The sequence below is a fragment of the Dioscorea cayenensis genome, chromosome 8, assembly GCF_009730915.1.
Source record: "Dioscorea cayenensis subsp. rotundata cultivar TDr96_F1 chromosome 8, TDr96_F1_v2_PseudoChromosome.rev07_lg8_w22 25.fasta, whole genome shotgun sequence".
In the NCBI taxonomy this organism is placed as follows: domain Eukaryota; kingdom Viridiplantae; phylum Streptophyta; class Magnoliopsida; order Dioscoreales; family Dioscoreaceae; genus Dioscorea; species Dioscorea cayenensis.
The window spans coordinates 15,486,141-15,507,532 of record NC_052478.1 but is presented as its reverse complement, the minus strand read 5'-3'; the positions used below and the strand labels follow the sequence as shown (position 1 = coordinate 15,507,532).

General features: G+C 38.6%; 1 protein-coding gene and 1 non-coding gene across 2 annotated transcripts; one reads left to right on the top strand and one right to left on the bottom strand.

Moving 5' to 3' along the window:
- Positions 1–11,803: 11,803 nt before the first annotated feature.
- Positions 11,804–11,910, bottom strand: LOC120267984. The gene has a single exon (XR_005538655.1). It is a non-coding gene; the product is annotated as a small nucleolar RNA R71 (small nucleolar RNA).
- Positions 11,911–13,313: 1,403 nt separating this feature from the next.
- Positions 13,314–13,661, top strand: LOC120267321. Its single transcript, XM_039274978.1, has one exon. The coding sequence runs from the start codon at positions 13,314–13,316 to the stop codon at positions 13,659–13,661; it is 348 nt and encodes a 115-aa protein (XP_039130912.1).
- Positions 13,662–21,392: the final 7,731 nt, after the last annotated feature.

The window sequence follows — 21,392 nt, the reverse complement described above, 5'->3', positions numbered from 1 at the left end:
AACATACAGTCAAATCATCATCAAATGGAAAAAACGGATACTAACTCTAGAGGATATGCATTGAATGGAATGTCAAGTTAAACTTTGATTCTAAATATCAGATAGATATCAAACAAAAACAACAACAAAATAATTGAAGACAAAAGAAAAAAAAAGGGAAAACTAGAGAGGAACAGAGACATGAAGAACTCACATGGGATTCAGAATCATGCCCGTTGCTCCACTCCAAATTAACCCGTCCGAAAGTCCCCAGAAATCTCAAGAACCCTTCCGCTAGCTCCAATCCAGCAAATACCCTCTACCCATGCCACATTCCTATAAACCGAAAATCCAACACTCAACACAAACAAACTCCAATCCCTCCCCAAATTCCCCTAAAAACAACCCCTAAATTTCCAAAAACCAAACAAAATCACCCACGAAATCCAACCAAAAACCCCCAACACAATCCCCCTTAAAAACCGATCAATTCATAGAGAATCTAGCGATTAAAAGCAACAATTACATCAACTCATACCAAACATTCGATCCGAAAAGAGGATTCCAGCACCCAATCAGGGGTTCTCGATCAATCAAAGAAGCAAACATGATCCATTCGATTCCAAGATTTAAAACAACATCGCAAGAAGAAGCTCTCGCCGCCTTTCTCACTTTGTGTTTCTCTCTCTCTTTCTCTCTCTCTCTTCTCTGAAATTATGGGAAAATTCTAGAAAAAATGGGATATGTGCTTGAATATGGGAGTTGACACGTGTGAGGATTAGGTTAAACAATGGGTTTGTTTAATGGGATGAAGCTTTTAAGGATTAAGTTAAAGAGTGGGTTTGTAAAAGGGACAAAACGCAATGCTCTCTCATGTCTCAGATCTAGTGTGTTTTTTTTTTCTTTCTAAACCCTTCGAATCTTATAAATTATATATCAAAAGTTTTCAAAATTGGTTAAAAGTTTCTTAGATAAAATATTATCCAAAAAATTTGGAATAATAAATTTTTTCAGTATATAATTTTTATTTAAATAAATGATAAAAAACAATGAAGATCATTCTCAACCCTTAAATATATTTTTTTAAATTTAATATATATAACGGTGAATAGATAGATTTGCCACTATAAAAACTATTGTTAAATAAATCTTGTGCCTATAGTAGCTAATTTAAAAATTTACCCCTAAAAACACATCTATAGCGCCTAATATAAATATCTGACGCTACACTTTTAAATTAATATATATATAGCGGCTAATACATGAATTTGCCACTATAGAAATTATTATTAAAAAATAATAAATAAATTTATGTCTATAGTAGCTAACTTAAAAATTTGCCATTAAAAATATATCTATAATGACTAATATAAAAAATTTGCCGCTAAATAAATTTATAGTGATAAATTAATAAATTTGGCGCTAATTTTAGTCGATGTAGACCAATTTTGTTGCAGTGATACTTATATTGTGGATTATTGCTTAACCATTTTCATAGACTAATCACTACATACATTTAAATTTTTGACACAACCCTTGCGAGTGCGTACCGAAAGTGCACGGGTTGTCGAAGTAATAAAGTACCTTGGTGAGTTGGTAGTTATATCCACAGGGAATAGTGCTCGGAAACACAAGTATTGCTATTTAGCTATAGTGAAGATGATTTAAGAGTGGTGTGAACAATATTAATGCAAATAGAAATAAGATAAAGAAGAAAGAGACGTAATAGAATAATAGGAGAGGCAATTGATAGAGAGTGGGGAACCCGGACATTGCTCACCCTAGAACGATTGTTTCAAGTGCAAGACCAATCATTTCGCCTCCTAACTGATATCTAATGAGTCGTAGAAATCCTAAGACACACACTCCCAAACCTAAGGTCAACCATGACAAACCCTCACACTATGCCTAGGAGGAAAGGCAAAGGGTCTCAGTGGAAAAACCCCTAGTCACAATTAAACCCCAGCACTAAGGATTACTTCAATACTTCACTCTTTTGCTCGCACAACTAAGCCCCAGTGGAATTTGTCTCTTAGCACTTCACTCTATTGTGACTTCAAAGAACTCTTGAATGTGGAGGTAGGATGAATCACATCGGAAGGGAAAGCAGACGTTCTGCTACCTCTCGACTCACCATCTCCAACCTTGCTTTGTCTAACCCTCATGGTGTGTCACTCATCCACAAGGATTACCGAGATAGATTCTCAACCCAAGTGTCACTCTAAGGGAAAATTAATTCAAAAAGAATTTAAGGTTGAAACTCAATTAAAAACATCATTTAAAGAAACATAATGAAAGATCAATGAAACAAAGTTATTGTAGGGTTTACAAGTCCAAGCACCCACTAGGGGTTTAGCTATCCATGGAGCAAGATACAATCAATAATGAAATCGAATGTAAAAGCACGCAATCCATAAGTAAAACCCCCTCGTAGTCCATATCGATGATCTTGTGGAGTTGCCTCGTCTTCTTCAAAGGTTCTCTCGCCAAGCCTAGGGCAAATCTCGCCGAATCGATGCCAAAGAAAAAAACATCCCCATTAACTATCTTCTGAAGGAACATGGTGTCGAAGGCCGTAGAACCCCTCTAAACACCTAGCCAAAGCCTCTCCAAACCCTAGCCGCGAGTGCCTCCAAAGATGGGGAAAAAATGAGAAAAGGATCCCCTAAAACGACTGAAATCATGGCTTTTATAGGGGCTGGAATCAAGCATCCCCACACACGCTCGTGTGAATTTCCAGAAGTCGATTCTGTGAGCTGTGAACAATAACCACTACAGTACTTTTGCTGCAGTAAACTGCTAAAGTACTCGCCAAAATACTCCCGAATCCACACTTTTCATCGAGGCTACATGAATGGGCACACATCCATGTGGTAGATCATGTTCCATCTTTAATGAAATCACATTGATGAAGATCTTGCCAGTATTGCACAAGCTGGAACACATGAGTATGACTACCTTTGTGCCCCTCCAATTTGTATATTTTCTTGAACACAATGGAGGTTGGCAAACAGCCAAATATCTTTGAACACAACTTGTGTATGGTCTAAACCATCTAGACTTGAGCTTCCCTAGAAATAACCATAAGAGAGAATTGAACAATAAAACATAATCCCCTACTTTGAATTCTTTCAGATTCTTGATATGCTTGTTATGCCACTTTTGAATTCGTTCCTTGTAAATCCTCCCATTCACATATACCTTCAACCTCCATTCATCCAACTCATTGAGATGAAGCATTCTTTGCTCCCCTGCTTTACTCAAGTCAAAATTCATTGCCTTGATAGCTAATAGGCTTTGTGCTCAAGTTCCAAGGGCAAATGACATGACTTACCATAGACTAAGTTGTAGGGAGTGGTCCCTATCAGAGTTTTATATGTTGTTCTATGAGCCCAAAGCATATCATTTAAGCGTCCTAACCAATCCCACTTTCATTGTTCTAGTGACTTTGTCAAGATTCTTTTAAGCTCTCTATTTGTGACTTCCACTTGACCACTCGTCTGTCAGTGGTAGGGGGTAGCAAGGTGATGATATATTCCATAACGCTTCAACACATTTTCAAGTTGAGTGTTGCAAAAATAAGTTTCTCAATCACTAATGATAATTCGTGGGGTTCCAAATTGAGTAAACAACCTCTTAAAAATTTAACCATGGTCCGAGCGTCATTAGTAGGCAAAGCTTGGGCCTCCACCCACTTGGAAACATAATCAACAGCCACCAAAATAAATTGATTACCGTTGGATTTTGGAAATGGTTCCATGAAATCAATACCCCACACATCAAATACCTCGCAAAATTGTATTGGATTCTGAGTCATTTCATCCAGTCATGAAAGATTTCCTTCTCTTTGAGAACTGTCGCGTCGAAGAACAAACTGATGTGCACCTGAAATAAAGTTGGCCAATAAAATCCGGTATCCAAAGCTTTTTTAGCAGTTCTATTTGAAGCATAATGCCCCCCAACCGGTCCTGAGTGACAATGTGCAAGTATGTCCCAACCTTCTTCCCTTGATACACACCTTCGGACCACATGATCCGCACAAATTTGAAACAAAAATGGATCGTCCAAAAAATAATTCTTTAAATCAATAAAAAACTTCTTCTTTTGTTGAAAGATGAGGCCCTGCTTAAGAACCTTCCCGATAAGTAATTCGCAAAATTCGTGAACCATGGAGTGTCAGTTGATGCCAAATTTTGGACTGAATACAAATGCTCCTCGGGAGAGAAATTGTTAATTTCCTTGTTTGATGGTTCTTGCCCCTCACAACCCTCTAATAGAGACAAACAGCCTACAACCACATTTTCGGTCCCTCTCTTATCTTTATCTCCATATCAAACTCTTGTAACAGTAAAATCCAACGAATCAACCTTGGTTTAGCATCGGCCTTGCTCATGAGATAACAGAGTGGCAAGTGATCAGTGAATACAGTGACCCTAGATAAGATGAGGTATGGCCTGAACTTGTCAAAGGCAACCACCACTACTAACAACTCTTTTTCTGTAGTAGTGTAGTTCTCTTGAGCACTTGTAAGAGTCTTGCTAGAATAATAAATCAGTTGGAACTGTTTATCCTTCCTTTGCCCCAAAACTACTCCAATAGCATAATCACTCGCATCGCACATGAGCTCGAATGGTTTGTTCCAATCCGGCGTGACTAAAATCTGTGCTTGCACTAATTTCTCTTTCAACAATTTGAAAGCAATCATCTCCGAAACCAAAGGGCATATTTTTTTCAAGGAGTTTTGTCAATGGTTGACTGATTTTTGAAAAATCCTTGATAAACCTCCTATTGAAGCCCTCATGCCCCAAGAAACTATGAACTCCTTTCACATTTGTTGCTTTGGGAAGCTTGTCTATGACTTCAATCTTTGCCTTATCCACTTCCATCTCCAATTGGGAAATCTTGTGACCGAGGACAATGCCCTCATGGACCATAAAGTGACACTTCTCCCAATTAAGAACAAGATTTGTTTCCTAACATCTCACCAACACTCTCTCCAAGTTTCTTAAGCAAATGTCAAAGGAGTCTCCAAATACTGAAAAATAATCCATGAACACCTCCATAATGTCTTCTAAGAGACCATAAAAAATAAAGTCATGTAGCATTGAAATGTCGCCGGCGCATTGCACAACTCGAAAGGCATTCTTCTATAAGCAAAGGTCCCTCATGGGAAAGTAAATGTTATCTTCTCTTGATCTTCTAGAGTAATAGGAATCTAGAAGCATCCTGATATTCCATCAAGAAAACAATAAAACTGATACCCTGCCAATCGCTCCAACATCTGATCAATGAATGGTGACGGAAAATGATCCTTTCGAGTCACATTGTTTAGCCTCCTGTAATCAATACATACACGCCAACCTGTGATTATCCTGGTTGGGATTAATTCATTCCTTTCATTTCTCACCACTGTCATTTCTTCCTTCTTCAAGACTACTTGAGTTGGGCTCACCTAAGCACTGTCAGAGATGGGATATATAATTCGTGCATCCAACAGCTTCACCACCTACACCTAAACAACTTCCTTCATGTTTAGGTTCAATCTTCTCTGAGGTTGAATCAATGACGTGTAATTATCCTCCATTAGGATTTTATGAGTGCAAAATGAGGGATTGATGCCTTTTATATCAGAAATATTCCAAGCAATGGCAGATTTATATCTCTTTAACATGCTCACAAGCTTGTCCTTCTGATCAGTAGAGAAGTTTGAGTCCACAATAATAGGGAGCTTTGATTCTTCCATCAGAAAAGCATATTCCAAATGTGCTAGTAAAGTCTTAAGCTCTAACTCGGGTGGTTCCTTAATTGATGGTCTTAATCTGCTTTCCTTCAATCTATGAATTTCCTCGAATTGTGCTGAATCTTGTTCGAAAACGTCCTCCAGACCGTCTGCTTGGGCATGTGATTATGAATGATCTTCAAAAACATCCACATTTTCTATCTCAGAAATTTCCAGTACTGTATTTGACACCCCCAATGAGAAAATTCCATGCCTTTGTTCTTGAAAGGAAGATTTAAACTAAGCAAGGACCATTTCCAAACTTTCTTCCAAAAGATAGCTCATAGATGAAAGCACTGACTTTTCAAACTGATCCAACACACTATCTAGCTCATAATTTGTATCCTGAATCTCATTAATGTGATCAACAACTGATTCTTCCAAAGGGTGGTTGTTTATGAGTTTCTCTGGCATGAAACAACATGAAGTTGACTGCATTGCAAATAACTGTATCTTCTGTTCTATGTCTTCAACCATTCCTGCAATTGTGTCAAATATTTTGGTTATGTTGATCATCTTCTCTGAAATTAAAACAAAATAAATCAGAACAATGGAAGAATAAGAAAGTGTGAAATACAACAAGTAATGAATAGCTAAAATAGCAAAGTGCAAAATGCTTCTAAAACATTATTCCCCAGCAACGGTGACAAAAACTTTGACACCACCCCTTGCGAGTGCATACCGCAAGTGCATGAGTTGTCAAAGTAATAAAGTACCCTGGTAAGTGGGTAGTTATATCCACAAGGAATAGTGCTCAGAAACACAAGTATTGCTATTTAGCTATAGTGAAGATGATTTTAGAGTGGTGTGAACAATATCAATGCAAATAGAAATAAGGTAAAGAAAAAAGAGACACAATAGAATAATAGGAGAGGCAATCGATAGAAAGTGGGGCACGCAGACATTGCTCACCCTAGGACTATTGTTTCAAATGCAAGACCAATCATTATGTCTCCTAACTGATGTCTAATGAGTCATGGAAATCCTAAGACATACAGTCCCAAACCTAAGGTCAACTGTGACAAACCCTTACCTATGCCCCGGCGAAAAGGGATACTCTTGATTTGGGGACTCCCAGTGATAAACTCTATTCACTAATATAGATCTAACCCTTTGGTCCAGGAGAAAGACCACTAGTCATTATTAACCCCCAGCACTAAGGATTACTTCAACACTTCACTCTTTTGCTCGCACGACTAAGCCCCAGTGGAATTTATCTCTTAGCACTTCACTCTATTGTGACCGCAAATAACTCTTGGAACGTGGAGGTAGGATGAATCACATCAGAAGGGATAGGAGATGTTCCGCTACCTCTCGACTCATCCTCTCAATCCTCTCCAACCTAGCTTTGTCTAACCCTCATGGTGAGTCACCCATCCACAAGGATTACCAAGATAGATTCTTAACCCTAGTGTCACTCAAATTGAAAATCAATTCAACAAGCATTCAAGGTTGGAACTTAATTAAAAACATCAACTAAAGAAACATAATGAAAGATCAATGAAACAAAATTATCCTAGAGTTTACAAGTCCAAGCACCCACTAGGGGTTTAGCTCTCCATGGAGAAAGATATAATCAATAATGAAATCAAATGTAAAAGCATGCAATCCATAAATAAAAACCCCCCTCGTAGTCTGTATCGATGGTCTTGTGGAGTTGCCTCGTCTTCTCCAAAAGTTCCCTCATCAAGCCTAGGGCACACCTCGCCGAATCAATGTCGATGAAAGCTTCCCTAATAACTATCTTCAAAAGGAACGCACTATCGAAGGCCGTAGAACCCCTCTAAAGACCTAGCCAAAGTCACTCCAAACGCTAGCCGTGAGCATCTCCAAAGATGGGGAAAAAATGAGAAAAGGATCCCCTAAAACGTCAGAAATCGTGGCTTTTATAGGGGCTGGAATCATGAATCCACATGGGTGTGTTGAATTTCCACATGCTTGTGTGAATTTTCAGAAGTCGATTCTGCGAGCTGTGAATACTTACTGCTATAGTACTCGCCAAAATACTCCCGAATCCACAGTTTTCATCGATGCCACATGAATGGGCAGACATCCATGCGGTAAATCGTGTTGCGTCTTCAATGAAATCACATTGATGAAGATCTTGCTAGTATTACACAAGTCGGAACACATGAGTATGACTGCCTTTGTGCCCCGCTCAAGGCAATCAAGAACTAGTCCCCAACGAATCTTTGGTGAAATCTCTTTTTGCCAAAGCTCTATATGATTGGTTGAACACTATAGGTGTCCCAATCATGAAGGTAATCTAAGCTTCCTACTTACCTAAAGATAGTTTAGTCACTTTCATAGGCTAAGCAACCCTTAATCCCATATAACTTTCGGCAGAGATTACTATACTTATTATGGCAAATACAATTGCTTTGCACATAGTGAAACTCAAATATAGGATTAACTTAATAGGGAGAATCGGGTGAAATTTCTCCTATCTCTGAGTTATGACTCAACTCTCTTTAACCTTGTCTAATCTAACATCAATGGGTCTCTCAACTCTCATCAATGTGATTAAAAATACTGGGTGCTCTTGAGTGTGGTGCACACTACTTGATGAGTGCATTTTATATAGATACTTTATATACCCTATTGTGTGATTTACTTGTCCTTTTAGTATGTTTTTGTATAAATCGATGCTACTTAAGGTATGTTTGCTAATTGTTGCAAATAATTAGGTTTTGGAATGAAATTTGTAGAACAAACATGGTCCGAAGCACACCCATGCTTGAAGCACGGTCGTCAACATGGGCGTGTTGAGCCCTGTGCATTTTATTAGAGTTAACACAAGGCTTGAAAGCACAGTTTCACCTCTACTAGCACCATCGTGCCGACGGAGCATGGTCTGTAAGCACAGGCATGCTTACACCCGTGCATTTTACTAGAAATCTCTTGCAAATATAAGCATGGTCACAGGGCTCCTTGCACTATTGTTCTCAGTAATCACATGTAATAAGCACGTCGTGCTGAGCCCTGTTCATTTTATTGGTTTTGTGCTGAAGATCACTTCCCAGCATCTGGAGCCCAGCATAGTAATCGGCAAGGCCATGAGCACGGTCGTGCTTGCATCGAGAAAAGGATACTTATGCCCTAAAGTTAGATTTGAGAAGGATCTTCTTCTTTCTTTCTGGAGGCATAGGTTAAGGTAGCCATTGACATCATTCAAAGCTAGATTTGGAGTGGAGATAAGCGAAGGATAGGAGGATTATCGGCGATGATCATCTTCAAGCCTTCTTCGACGAGATTGTGAAGCAAGAAGGGAGTCTAATGGATAATCTTCATTTCTCTTATTGCTTTTATATGATTAATTATAGAACTATGAGGGGCTAGCCATCTTTTTGTGTCCCAGATTATTAACCTTCATTCTATGATGTATTGACTTGTGTTATTAGATTATTGAGTTTCCTTGTGACCTCCCTTTTTTTATTTGGATTATCTTTGTGTGTTGATTGCCATTGATGTTTTTATGTTGCAAAACTTGACGTGGCGGTTGCCGTTATGTGTGTAAGTATTGATGTGATGTGAATGTCCCCTATAGTTGCAATTGTAGTCAAGAGTGCTTGTTAATCCTAGATTGATTTCTTACTATCTAGAGGATAATTGACAAACCCTTGTGTGTGTGTACCGCAAGTGCACGGGTGTCAAAGTAATAAAATACTCCAAGGATGGGTAGTCAAATCCACAAAAAATAGACTCTAGAAACAAGTAATTTTGCTAAATAGCCAAGGTGACAAATCAATTGATGGATGTGCTCGAATTGTAAAGAAAATTTGAAAACAAGTAAAAAATCAAGGATGAAATCACACCAGAAGGGAAAAGGGGCGTTCTGCTACTTCTCGACTCACCCTCTCAACCCTCTTTAACCTAGGTTAATCTAATCCAAATGGCGATTGCCACTCATCAAAAGGATGATTAGATGGATTCTTAACCCTAGTATCACTCTAAGGGAAAATCAAGATCCAAGCATACACAAGGTTAAAATTCAATTAAAAATTCAATTAAAGGAAATGCAATAGAGTCAATGAAAAAAAAGTAATCTAGGGTTTACATGTCCAAGTACCCACTAGAGGTATAGCTCTCCATGGAGCAATACAAAATAAAATATGAAATCAAAATAAAATGCAAGCAATCTATAGATAAACCACCTTTTGTTCCGTAAGGATGGTCTCTAAGGGCCGCTTCTTCTTCTCCAAAGACTCCCTCGTCAAGCCTAAGCACACACCTCGCCGAATCAATACTGATGAAAGCTCCCCCAATAACTCTCCTTCAAAGGAAATTGATATTTGAAAGCCTAGAAATGCCTGAAAACCTTGCAAAACTTCCTCAAAACCCTAGCCGCACTCCCTCTCAAAGTTAAAAAGAAGATCCCCCAAAAACATATCTGAGCGGCCTTTTATACTTGAGAATCAGGCATCAACACAGCCATGTGGAATTCCCACACAGGCATGTGGATTCTTTATTTTGGCTAGTGAACAGTAACTGTTACATCACCTGTGAAAACAATTTGCTACAATCCCATGTGGTGAACAGTAATATTCACATAACTTCATTTTCTCCATTTAAGGCCACACGATCGGGCACATGCCCGTGTAGTTAGTCAAGTGATGTTTTATCTTTCGAACATGTTGAAACAGCTCTTGAAACCTTTGTACAAGCTAGGTCATGAGTGTGTAACTGCCTTTGTGCCCTTCCACTTTGTATATTGACTAGAACACTCTTGGAAGTTGGCACACACCTTCATGCTTTTGATCTTGGCTTGTATCTTGATCCTTTTTCCATGCAAGAAATGTCCCAAAAACTACATTCATGACCTATTTTTGCCTTCTTTCTCCTCAACAAGTCTTCACAACCCTAAATGCACAAAAGAACACAAAAACACACGAATCAGCCATAATACCTGAATAAATTAATGCTCCATGTAAGTAAATCATACTATTTAATATGTATACACAAGTACTCATCAACAAGATATATTCATCTAGCTAGGACACACATTATGGAAAGGGTTGAGTCCGCTCCTAGCCTTGAGTGAGGACGTACGCTATCAAACCCTCTGTAGGTGGTCACCACAGTCCAAGGAGATGTCAATGTAATTAATAGCATACTCAATACATTTGTTAAGGGGATTAGTATGGGACATTATCCTTCCAACTGCTATCTCCGCAACCCAAAACTCTGTATCTTTCTCCTTTTTTTCTTTTCTTCTTCTTCGGTAAATTTAATTAATGTAATTCTAATCTTTTGAACAACCTAGATATTAGGAAATGAATGAGTATTGAGAACTTTTACCAGTCCCTGTGGATTCAACTACCCGACCCCATGGGTACACTTTATTACTTGCACGACCCGTGCACTTGCTATTATGTAAGGGACGAATCAAGTTTTTGGCACCGTTGTTGAGGAATTGGTAACCCTTGAGAAAGTTTTTCTTTCTAGTAATTTAGTCATTTTTCTTTATTTCAGTTTATCTTGCATTATTTTATTTTATTTTTTCATTTTTGATATGTGTTTTACTAAATTTGTCTACATGTGTTCTTGCATGACTAAAGGAAGTTCCTCTTCACCACTTGCGAATTCAGATCCAAAGTTAGAGAGAGCATTGCATGAAAGATTAAGACAAGTAAATCTTAGAGAAATAGGTTTAGTAGAAATTAGTGTTGATATGGTTCAGAACGAACCTATTACCGAGAATCAACAAAGAAGTATTTCACATTATGCTAGGCCAAATTTGGAGAGAGCCGGGTCCTTCATTGTTCGCCCTCCTGTAGTGGGAAATAACTTTGAGTTGAAACCAAATTTCATAGAAATTATGCAATATATGTGCCAGTTTAACGGATTTCAGGATGAGGACACATATGAACATTTTAAGGCAAGCAATGTGTTTGAGGATGCAGAGCGCCTTCGACTCTTTCCATTTTAAGTGCAAGGAAAAGCCAAGCAATGGCTAAGTTCCTTGCCACAGGGGTCGATCAATACTTTGGTATAGTTATTCGAGAAGTTTCTTGCCCGATACTTTTTCATTTGGCAAAGATTATGAAGCACAGAAATAACTTATCTTATTTTTGACAGATGGAGTCTTAAACTCTATACGAGGCATGGGAAAGGTACAATGAATTTTTGAGGAAGTGTCCTCGACATGGGATTATGGAATGGATGCAAATTCGGATTTTCTACAGTGGTTTGAACTTGGCTACCAAGCAAATGTTGGATGCATCTGACAGGGGTTCTCTTTATAGTAAACAACCAACAAAAGCTTATACTCTTATTGATGATATGACTTCGAATCGCTATCAATGGAGCTTAGAAAGAAACAAGCTAGTGAAGTCTATTGGAATTTGTGGTTGATCCACTGACTGTACCAGCTGCAAAGGTGGAAGCTATTGTAAAGAGATTAGATGCAATGCAAGTTTGACAACAAGCACCAATTATGAGTTGTGAAATGTGGGTCACAACAATAGGTTCCAAAACAAGTAGATTATGTGGGTCTCTCTAGCATAAAACAAATTATGGCCAAGCAGGGTCGACTGTTCCATCTCATGAGGGGCTTTCTAGCATAAAATAAGTAGATTATCTGGGTTAGAACAATAGGTTCCAAAACAACCCCTACAGTAATACCTACAATCTAGTGGGGAGAAACCGCCTAAATTTCACTTGCAGCCAAGAGGGGCAAGGATCACAAGGGTAGTTCAAACCATTGCAACCTCAACCTACACCTCATTGACCACCATATCAAGAAGGAAAGGGGCCAATGCTTAAAACCTTGTTAGCAAGATATATCCAGGCAAATGATTTTTGTCTCATGGGACATGAAGAATTGCTAAGAAACCAACAAGCATCCTTGCAGAATTTGGAACACCAAGTGGCATAAATTGCTAAGACTCTTGATGAACGTCCTTCGGGTTCACTCCCACGCAATACAGATGTCAACCCCCGTGAGTTCCTATAGGTATTCACTTTGAGGAGTGGAAGGGAATTGACATCTATCCTTACTCAAGTGTATGAGAAAGCATCTCCTGAACCTGAAGTGGTGATTATGAAGGACACATCCATTGGTGGTAATGGTGAGCAAAGTGAGAGTGAACAAATCAAGGATGAGACCAAGATTCCTAGCTTTCAACCTAAGCTACCTTATCCAGCTAAGGTGAAGAAAGATCAATAGGATGAGCAGTTTCAGAAATTTCTTGAAATGTTCAAGACCTTGCACATTAATGTTCCATTTGTTGAGGCCATTGCTCAAATGCCCCACTATGCCAAGTTTCTCTAGCAATTGTCGACTAACAAGAGGAATCTAGGAGAGGTAGCTACTATTACATTGAGTGAAGAATGATCTGCTAACATCTCCAACAAAATCCCCAAAAAGAAGAAAGACCCAGGAGGTTTCATCATCCCATGTACTATTGGGGGGATGCTTGATGAAAAAGCACTTGCCAATCTTGGGGCAAGTATCAATTTAATGCCCTATAAAATTTTTCAAAAGTTGGGGCTTAGTGAGCTTAAGCCAACAAAGATGACTTGACAACTTGTCAATCAGTCAATTCGTCAACCAATGGCCATTATTGAAGATGTTCTAGTCAAGGTGGACCGATTCATCTTCCTGGTCGATTTTGTTATTCTAGATTTGGATGACAAGGTTGAGGTTCCTTTGACACTTGGGCATCTATTTTTGGCCACTTCACAAGCCATTGATGTCAAATATGGTGTTATGGAGTTACGAGTGGGTGATGAAGAAGTAGTGTTCAAGTTGAGAGATGCTATGTGGCACTATATGGATGTTGATGACATGTGTTATGCTTTGGATATTATTGATGATTGTGTTTCGGACTTTGTGCTAAACACATGGGTGAAGGATGACTTGTCTGATTTATTGGATTATGAAGACCACCTGATGAATTAGTAGAGGAGCTTCACCCATAATGTAACATTAAAGAGCATGAGATGGAATTGAAGTTGGTTACCCATAGGATTTTTAAGACTAAGAAGTGGTGGAAGCAATTCACCACTAATAAGAAGAGCATTAGTCCACCGACCTCCCCTAGGGATTGCATATATCCTTTGGTTTTAAGGGAGGGGAAAATTTGCTTGATTGAAACATTAACCACCTATTCAATTGCTCAAGGCATAGGGAATGTTGAGGGAATTCGATTTTATAACACCCCCCCCCCCACACACACACAATTGCTACAAGGTATGCCAAGCTAGTGACGTTAAACAAGTGCTTCTTGGGAGGCAACCGAAGTGTTTTTGTGTGTTTTTCTTATCTTGGTTGCATTTTGGTTTTTTTTTTATTTTTGTTTGTTGTTTACTACTGTGGGACATAGTTATTTGTCAGTTCAGGTCATTTTGGGATCTCTTGAGTGTTAATTGTTTGCTAATTATTACAGATTGATTTTGTATAAATCGATGCTACTTGAGGTATGTTTGCTAATTGTTGCTGATAATTGGGTTTTGGAATGCAAGTTTTAGAACAAGCATGGTCCGAAACACACCCAGGCTTGGAAGCACGGCTTGCTGAGCCCCAAGCATTTTACTAGAGTCAGCACAAGGCTTAAAAGCATGGTTTTGCCTCTCTTAACAGCGGCGTGATGAGGGAGCATAGTCAGTAAGCACAAGTATGCTTACGACCGTGTGTTTTACTAGAAATCTCTTGTAAATATAAGCATGGTCATAGGGCTCCTTGCACCAACATGCTAGCAAGCACATGTAGTAAGCACGGGCATGTTGAAGCCATTCGTTTTATTGGTTTCATGTTGAAGATCACTTCCCAGCATCTGGAGCCCAGCACGATCATCAACAAGGCCATGAGCATGGTCGTGCTTGCATTGAGAAAGGGGTATTTATGCCTTAAAATTAGATTTTAGAAGGATCTTCTTTTTTTCTTTCTAGAGGCACAGGTTAGGGCATCCGTCGACATCATTCAGGGCTAGATTTGGAGTGGAGATAAGCATACGATATGAGGATTGTCAGCGATGATCATCTTCAAGAATTCTTCAATGAGATTATGAAGCAAGAAGGGAGTCTATTGTATAATCTTCATTTCTCTTATTGCTTTTCTATGATTAATTATAGAACTATGAGGGGTTAACCATCTTTCGGTGTCCCAGATTATGAACCTTGATACTATGATGTATTGACTTGTGTTATTTAATTATTGAGTTTCCTTGTAAACTCCCTTTTGTTTATTTGGATTATCTTCTTGTGTTGATTGCTATTGATATTTGTATGTTGCAAAACTCGACGTGGGGATTGCCACTATCTGTGAGAGCATTGATGTGCTATGCATGTCCCCCATAGTTGCAATTGCAGTCAAGAGTGTATGTTAACCCTAGATTGATTTCTTGTTATCTAAAGGATAAGCTTTGTTCATATATCTAGGGCACACATTAGGGAAGGGGTTGAGTCCGCTCCGAGCCTTGAGTGAGGATCTACGCTATCAAACCCTCCGTAGGTGGTCACCACGGTCCAAGGAGATGTCTATGCAATCAATAGCATAATCAATACATTTGTTAAGGGGATTAGTCCAAGACACTGTACTTCCCGTTTCTATCTCCGTAACCAAAATCCTGTCTTTTTCTTCTTTCTTATTTTCTTCTTCTTCAGTGGTTTTAATTAGTGCAATTCCAATCTTTTGAATGGGCTAGATATTAGGAAACAAACGAGTATTGAGAGCTTTTACCATTCCCTGTGGATTCGACTACAGAACCCCATTAGGTACAATTTACTATTTGTACGACCTATGCACTTGCGGTTACTCAAGGGGCATATCACTACTACACAAATGTATGGGTCATCAAGTAATAGTATGTGTGAGAATGGGTGTTGAACCTATAATAACTAAATATTACTAGCACTAGCTCTATCCTCATTATCTAGCTCACAAGAAAATTATCTTTGAGAGAAAAATTAACTAAAATTCAAGAAAAAAAAAACTAAGGTCAAGAGTTTAAGAGGCAAATAACCAATAGGAGAAACAGATATCCACATAAGATTTCACTTAGGAATTAAGAATTAAGGTAATTGCAATTAATATAGATTGGAAGCTAGTATTGTTGGACCTAGGGCTTTCAAAAATATATCGAGTGCTTTCTCGAGTCACCTCAATAACTAATCCTATGCTATGGTAGAATTGAATCTCTTATAATCCCACTTTCACATGATTGCAAAAAGATCTAGGAAATCCCTAATAGAAATCAAAGTTCTCACTATATGACTCTAATCAAAAGAATCACAACTGGCCTATCTCTAGTGCACACTCTTGATTCTCTTCATATATGGGTTATCTTACACGATGAAACTCTCGATATCAATAACGCAATCATAATGAAATAACCATTCTCATTAAGCTAAATTAACCAAATAAAGACATAGATGAACCCAACAATCAGAAGGAAATCTAAATTAAAAGCAATATAAAAGTGTAATTATCCTAAGGTACATCAAATTTGAACACCAAAGGAAGTTACTCCTCCATGGGGTTTATGTTCATCTAAAAAAAAAAAGGAAATAAAGCACAAGAACACTATTTATAGAAGAAGAATCCCCTCTCAATGTCATCAAAGTAGGAATAGATGTGAGCCGATATCTTCATCTTGGATCATCACTAGGGAAACTCCTTCAAACTCCATCTTCTTCCTTAAACTCGCCTCCAAACCTTAGCCGTCGTCCAAAAGTCACTTTTCCAAAATTTAGCTCCCCAAATACCTTTTCAATTTTCTTTTTATACACTTAGGAATTAAGTATGTATATGGGCAAGTACACAGGTGTGTACTTTGCTTGTGTAGATCTCTAGATGAACTCAAAGCTATAATTCCTAGGTTATACGGCTAAGTGTACAAGGCCATGCATCTCTTCGTCTGTCAGTGTTTATCTCTGGATGGTTTGCTTCTCAGTTATTGAGATGCACAAGAGCGTGTCTCATTTCAGCTCATGCACTCTTCTGGAGCACGCTCTTTGGATTATTGGATGTACACAATTCATATACACGACCGTGTTCTAAGGATGAGTTTGGTCTACGGAGTGCACGATCACGTACACAGCCATATTGATAACTGCTTGTGTATGCATATTAATTAGTATGTTATACTTACATGGAGCATTGTTTTCATCAAGTTTTATGGCTCATTATTGTGTTTTTGTATTATTTTGTGCATTTAGGGCTGTAAAAGCTTGTTACGGAGAAAGAATGCAAAAATAGGTTATGGAGGTTCCTTTTGAAGTTCTTTTGTGCAATATAACGAGCAAGATACAAGCCATGATTTTATACTTGAGGATGTGTGCCAACTTGTAAAGAGTTCAAGTAAATGGGTGATGTAGAAGGGCACAAAGGTAGTCACATGCTCATTTTCTGGGTTGTTCAAAGATTTCAAAAGCTCTCCACATGGGTTTTATGTATCAAGAAATGCCTTATAACTTACCACAAAGATGTGTGTCTGTCTAGGTAACATCAGAAGAAAACATAATGAAACTTGGAGTTTATTTGAGTAGTTTTTAGTGAAGCTGAAAATCCACATGGGGGTGTGAAAATTCCATGCTGCTGTTTAGAATTTCCACATGGGCTTATGGATTTTCCACTTGCTTATCTGGATTCCCAATTTAAGGGTTTAAATAGCTGCTTTAAAGAGTTATTTGCTTATGGATTTTCCACATGCTCATGTGGATTCCTGATTTAAGGATTTAAATAGCCGCTTTAAAGAGTTATTTGGGGATCTTTCCTATCTGTGAGAGAGAGCATGGCTAGGATTTGGAAGAGCTTTTCTCAAGGTTTTGGAGCGTGATAAGTGCTTGAGAGACATATTTTTATATATGTTTTACATGCATTGAGAATCATTTTTACTATGGTTTATGTCTCATATTGTGTATTTGGTGTTCTTTTACGCATATAGGTTGTGAATACCTTGAAGAGTAAAAAGGAAGCAAAGATAGGCTATAAAGACACAATGTTGGGAGTTCTTGTTCAATTCAAGGACCAAGACACGAGAGGAGTTCATAAACATGGAGATGTGTGCCAACTTCCAAGAAGATTCAAGTCAATTCACTAGTTGGAAGGGCACAATGGCAGCCACATCTTCATGTTCCTTCTCTTTGTGAAGATTGCAAGACCTCTCAAAGATACGTCGATGAAGAAAAGTTTTATAGCCTACCACATGGACGTGTGCCCGGACATGTGGCCTCAAGAGAAGAGTGTTTGGATCGCGTTTTGTGAAAAGTAATGCAGCAATAGACTGTAGCAATTTCACTGTAGCAATTTCATTGTAGCAAAATTCCTGCAGCCCACGCGGCCGCGTGGAAAATCCACACGGGCGTGTGAGGGCACGTGACAGGCAAGGCGGCTAGGGTTTTGGAGGAGGTCTTTGGCGATATTGGGGGGCGTCCATTACCAACTTTGATCGATCTTCTCTCCGTCATAGCATAGAGGGAGCCTTCGGCGACCTAGTTTTGGAGAAGGATTCTTCAAGACGTTGGGTGACCCATCAAGGCCATCATCACGAATTTAAGGGGGTTTTATTTCATGGTTTTCATTGCTTTTCATTGTAATAATCATTGTTTTGTAACTTGCTCCATGGAGGGCTAAACCTTAGTAGGTATTTGGGCATGTGAACCCTAGGATCTATGTTTCTGTAATGGTTTGCTTTCTGTTTCTATTAAATCCGAGTTGATTTGAGTTTTAATCTTGTATTCCCATTACTTGCTTGTTTAATTAATCCTTGTGGTTGATTGGATTCGCATGATTTGTTACTTTGATGTGAGAGAGGTCTCCATTAGAGTTAGAACTTCAAGGTTAAAGAGGGTTGAGAGGGTGAGTCATGAGATAGTGGAGTGTCCCCTTTCCCTTCCGATTGAGTGTTTCCTATCTCCGTATTCTCTAAACTCTATGCAATCAAATTTGGTGTGAGGCGTGAGATTAAGAGATTTCTCCGCCGGGACCTTGTAGGGGGTTAGAGATCCTTCGCCAGGAATTAGGGTTGGATCTATCTTTAGGAATCGGTTTCACTCTTAGGTGTCCCTAGAGCGTATTGCGATCATATGGGGTGTGAGGTGTTGAGATTGAGCGATTTCTCCACCAGGACTTTTTAGGGGACTAGTACCGGTGGCTTGGAGGCAAGGGCCAGTTATTCTTGGATTACCTCGACTCATTAGACTCAGTTTAGAAGCATTTAGTGAATCATGAGCTTCATGTTAGATCCTAGGAGGAGCATTGTTCGGGTACCTCATCTTTATTGATTGAGATCTCCTTTACTTGTTTTCTTGCTCGTTTGCTTGCTTATTAATTCTCTTGCAATTAGTTCATTTCATCACATCCATTGATTTCGACTAGATAACTAAGAATTGGTTAATACTAATACTTCCGTTCCCTGTGGATTTGACTACCCACTCACCGGGGTAATTATTACTTTGACACCCGTGCACTTGCGGTTTACACGCATATTCAGACGTGTCAGAGCGCTTCTACACCATTCAACATCAATTTCTTTTGAAGGAAGGCTATTGGGAGAGTTGCCGATGACATTGATTCAGCGAGGTATACCCTAGGCTTGGCGGAGGAGTCTTTCGAGGAGGACTGGCTCTTGGAGACCATCATCACAGAATAAAAGAGGGTTACCTTTATGGATTATTTGCACACTTATTTGCTTTCATCTTTGATTTTGTATTGCTCCATAGAGAGCTAAACCCCTAGTAGTTACTTGGACATGTAAATCGTAGGATGTAATTGTTTCTTTAACTTTTATTGTGTTTCCTTTAATTGAGTATTTATTTGAGTTACAATCTTGTGAGCTTGATGTTTAGTTTTCCCTTAGAGTGATACTAGGATTGAGAACCTTTTCTAATCATCCTTATGATGAGTGACCATCACTATTAGGATTAGATTTACCAAGGTTGAAGAGGTTTGAGAGGGTGAGTCAAGAGATAGCGGAATGTTTCCTTTCCTCTCCGATATGATTTATCCTACCTACACATTCCAAGAGTTCTTTGCAATTCCATACAGTGTGAGGCATCAAAAGTTTCTTCTCTGCCAGGACTTAGTTGTGATTAGGGATCTTTCACCTGGACCAAAGGGTTTGATCTAGGTTTGGGAATAGGGTTTATCACTTGGAATCCATAGAGCATTAAGCAGTCATCCATGGTATGAAGCGTCGAGAATTTTCTCTCCATCGGGATCTCATAAGGGACTAGTCATGGTTGACCTTAGATTTGGGATCTTGTGCTTTTGGATTTCCACCACTCATTGAATCTCAATTAGGGAAGAACAATCTTAGTCTTGCACTTGAAACTAGAATCCTAGTGGGAGCATTATCTGAGTACCCCAATTTATCATTGATTGTCTTCTCTTCTTGCCCTTTGCTTATTTTCTTCTCTTTTGTTATCATCTTGAACATATTCATCATTTGATTGTCACTTTGGCTAATTAGCATAATTATTTGTTTCTAGAGTCTATTCCCTGTGGATTCGACTACCTACCCTTTGGGTACTTTATTATTTTGACACCCATGCACTTGTTGTACACATGAAAGGGTGTGTCACAAATGCACGGTCTGTGTATTTCTCTAGATCCTCGACTTGCCAATATTTGAAAGGTATAAAGGCAAGTACACAGGTGTGTACTTTGTTTATTTATTTCTCCAAATATTGTCTTCGGCCTCGTTTTGCTCCCAATTTCGTACTTTGGCTCAAGTTGTGCTTATATTGCCCTGAAAGTATATATGGAACAAACTAAGTGCCCAATCATCCATAAAACCACTCTTGAAGACCACTTAAGTGCAAAGGATAATCATTAAGATATATATATGGCATAACACTTATCAAATACAATTGAGCTCTCACTAAAACAGGTTGCATTACACGAGAAACACAAGATTGAATCTCGAACTAAATCTCAAGTAAAGAATCAATAATCAAATCAAAATACAAAAGTTCTAGGGTTCAACATGCCTAAATACCAAAAAGTTTAGTTCTTCATTTAACAGGAGTACATAATCAAATCCAAGGAATAAAACAAGAATGAAAATATTGAAAAAAAAACACCCCCTTAAGCCAAACTCCCCCAAACCACATTGAAAGAATTAAAATATGCCACCTCAAATGATTCTAGTTGACTCCCTTAATGAGCGAATGTAGTGTCAAATTGATGAATCATGATGGAGAACTCCTTTCCCAAGCCCTCTTGACTTTCTATTTAAATCCTCGCTTAGTGGGTGTTTAACCCTTGCCAAAAGGTCCCTTGGAAACATAACTTCAAGGTACTTATCGGGGTGTTATAAAGTGACACACACCATATGTTTGGTCGTATATCTACCTAAATGGACCCACATAACCAATTACATGGTCGTAAGGTTGCCTGTGTGCAAGTTAAGAATATGGAAAATCTTTGAATAAATTTCACACCGTCGTGTGAGTGCCTGATGAGTGCATTTTATATCGATATTTTACATACCTCCTATATATGTTTTGCTTGTCCTTTAGCATCTATTTCATATATTTCGATGCCATTTTGGGTATTTGTATGTATTTGTGAAGGTTAACAGGTCTTAGGGCAATAGAACAAGAATTGGAGCAAATTCAGCATCAAAAGAATTCATCTACAACTCTTTAGGAGAAGCACGGGCATGTTCAGGGCATGCTTCTACATTGT

Coding starts and splice junctions, on each gene's coding strand:
- LOC120267321 (XM_039274978.1), top strand. CDS start 13,314: ATGGCCATTATTGAAGATGTTCTAGTCAAGGTGGACCGATTCATCTTC.